This window comes from Gavia stellata, chromosome 16 (genome assembly GCF_030936135.1).
Source record: "Gavia stellata isolate bGavSte3 chromosome 16, bGavSte3.hap2, whole genome shotgun sequence".
Classification (NCBI taxonomy): Eukaryota; Metazoa; Chordata; class Aves; order Gaviiformes; family Gaviidae; genus Gavia; species Gavia stellata.
Window position 1 is genome coordinate 4209167 of NC_082609.1, and position 2849 is coordinate 4212015.

Genomic DNA, 2849 nt, shown 5'->3' on the forward strand with positions numbered 1-2849 from the left:
GGAGTGCTCTGAAAGCTCTGCTTAATGAAATCATTAAATTCGCTGATGATGTGAGGGGATGGTGGTACCCCAATTTTACAGATGGGAAACTGAGGCATGCAAAAATGAAAGTCAGTTCATCCCGCTAACCCTGTGCTGGCCCATCTGAGTTGTGTAAGACCTGACTTTTTAGCATACTTGGGATTGTACAACACCACATATCCAAGCATCCACCTCCTTTCCCCACAAACACCCCGCTGCTGTACAGCTCTGATTCACCAGTGTTTTGGCGATGGCTGGAGAAACGTGGCTGAGCTGCCTCATTCCCCCCAAAAAACAGGGTGACGAGGACAAAACTGTTGCTTTGAAGGGTGTCTGGGTGCCTAGTGCCATATGGGAGTGTTGAGCAATGCTGAAGAGGGGGAGAATGGAGACATGAAGAGTAGAAGCCCTTCAGCGTGGCAGGATTTGGGGGGGTCAGAGGGCTCCCCCATCACACACAAATGCAGAGGAAAGGAAAGGTTGGGGTTTCCCAACAGTGGAGTGGATTTTGTGGAGGCGAGGACCCCTCCTGACACCCCCAATCTCTAGCTGAGAGCCATAGCTCTTCCCCGGGCTGGTGCCAAGCCCGTGCAGTGTCCCGCCAGTCACCCTTTTCCCCCTCCCTGCGTGGGAATGAGCAGGGAGAGCCTCCATCCCATCGTGTGACTTGGGGAAAAGGGACAGCTCATGCCAAACGAGTTCTCCCAACGCCGTGGGTTTAGGCAAAGCTGTGAGCTCCAGAGCCGGTTCAGGGGCGCAGCATCCTCTCCTTGTCCCAAATCCCCCAACACCTTCCAGCTCCCCTTCCGAACCATGGCAAGGACAGCCCTGAACGCCAGCACTGCTGGAGGTACCGCTCTGCTCCCGCTCTCTGCCCGCGTATCCTGAACGGGTCTCTAATCCCTTCGCTGTGAGACTCGGGGGCCAGCTGACATTTGCAGGTAGCCGCACGTGTCTGTGGCCAGCGTGGTGTGAGAAACACTGGCTTGGCCCGTGCCGAGCATCGCCTTGGGGCAAACATTCCCTTCCACCCCAGGCTCCTTCTGAGGAAGGAGAAACCCTGAGCTTAAGAAACAAAACTTCAGAAGCACTGCTGAAATTCAGTAAAAACGTTAAAAATTTTATTTACAGGGTAAAGTACAATTTCTTCCAAAAAAAAAAAAAAAGAACCCACTTTGATAAGAGGCATAATAATAGAATAAAGCTCTTTATGTACAAAAATACAATTTTCATATGAATGAACATCTTGAATAAATTAAACCGCTATCTGGCCCAGGCGCTGAATACCCCGTGTCTGCTCCTGCTCTAAAGCAAGACCGCCGCGCTGGGGGTCAGCATCTATAATGCATGAGCCTCTCCGCTCGCCCGTCGGGCGCAGGGCCCCATCGGGGCCGGTGCTGGGCCCCCCCCGGGCGGGGCTGAGCCGCCCCGGGCGCAGGGCGGGAGGGCCGCGCTGAGCCCCGTGCTGCGCCCCGGGCCGCATCGGCCCCCTAAGCCTTTTCATGGCATTGTCAGGGCGTTCAAACCAAATTTTCATGCTCGTTTTTCTTCGCTGGAGAGCTACAAATTGTAAAATTGACTTTTCACCTCGTCTGCGGCAGCAAATCTGTCGCTTTTCTTCCCGGTTTTCGGTGTCGTGCGGGAGGCGAGGCGGGGGTCGGGGGGAAGGGGCTGGGGCGGGGGGGGGGAGCTGGAAAGTGCAACGGGAGGAGCCCCCCCCCCGCCCCCGGCCCTCGGGCGGGGAGAGCCGGGCGCGCTCCGCGGAGCGGCGCGGAGCGGTGCGCCCTAGCGGCAGGGCGCGCCCGGGGGCGCGGCGGCGGGCAGCCCGCGGAAGCCGCGCAGGCTGTCGGCGGGCGCGTAAGCGCAGTCCTCGGAGGTGGCGGGGCTGCTGGGGCCGGAGGCGGAGGCGCAGAGCGAGGGGGCGGACGGGGAGGCGCTGGACAGCCAGGAACCGGCGTCGCTGCCGGGGCTGGGGGGCGCGGCGGCCCCGCGGAAGGCGGGGGGCGGCGGGAGGCACTGCTCGGCCAGGCGGAGGGTCTCGGAGAGGGCCCAGATGTAGTTGTAGGCGAAGCGCAGGGTCTCGATCTTGGTGAGCTTGGTGTCGTCGGGGAAGGTGGGCAGGACGCTGCGGAGCTCGTCCAGGGCGGCGTTGAGGTGGTGCATGCGGTTCCGCTCCCGGTCGTTGGCCTTCACCCGCCGGCTGCGCTTCAGCGTGTGCAGCAGCGCTTCGGTGCGCGCCCGCGCACGGCCGCGCCGCCTCCTCCGCTCCCGCGGAACGCCGGGCGGCTCCGCACCGCCGCCGCTGCTGGCCGCCTCCGCGGGCATCCTGCGGGGAGAGAAGCCGGAGGCCCCGTCACTGCGCGGCCCGGGCGGGGCGCGGGGCGGGGGGGAGCGAGGGGGACGGGGCGAAGCGGCCGGGGAAGGGGTGGGGGGGAGAGAGGAAAGAAAAAAAAAAAATATAAATAACTAAGAGGGGGGGACGGAGGTGGGGGAGTGCTTGGCCCGGCGGCCCTGCGCCGCGCAGGTGCCGGCGCCCCCCGTACTCACATGGAAAGGCACTCCCGGGGATGCGGTTAAGCGATAACGGTATAAAAACCCAGAGAGGAAAAAGCAAAGCTTGCCGCCGCGGGGGGAGGCAGGGCGGACCTCAGCGCTGGGAGCCCTCCGCGGAGGGGCAAAAAAAAAAAAAAAAGGGGAAAAAAAAAAAAGCGAGCGGCGGGGAAAGGCGGGGCGGGGGGGACACGCGACCGCTCTTGTCTTTGAAGTGCTGCGGGCCGCGATCCGCTCGTGTGAGCGGCGGCTTTGGCACACGACGGCGCCGCAGCCCG

At 62.2% G+C, this 2849-nt stretch overlaps 1 protein-coding gene across 1 annotated transcript; it reads right to left on the reverse strand.

Moving 5' to 3' along the window:
* Window positions 1-1806: 1806 nt before the first annotated feature.
* NEUROG1 (neurogenin 1) lies at window positions 1807-2346 on the reverse strand. Its single transcript, XM_059825563.1, has one exon. It carries the CDS (start codon window positions 2344-2346, stop codon window positions 1807-1809), a length of 540 nt encoding a protein of 179 aa, XP_059681546.1.
* Between the last annotated feature and the right edge of the window lie 503 nt (window positions 2347-2849).

Bases quoted from the DNA above. Each gene is read 5' to 3' on its own strand.
- NEUROG1 (XM_059825563.1), bottom strand. From the start codon at position 2,346: ATGCCCGCGGAGGCGGCCAGCAGCGGCGGCGGTGCGGAGCCGCCCGGC.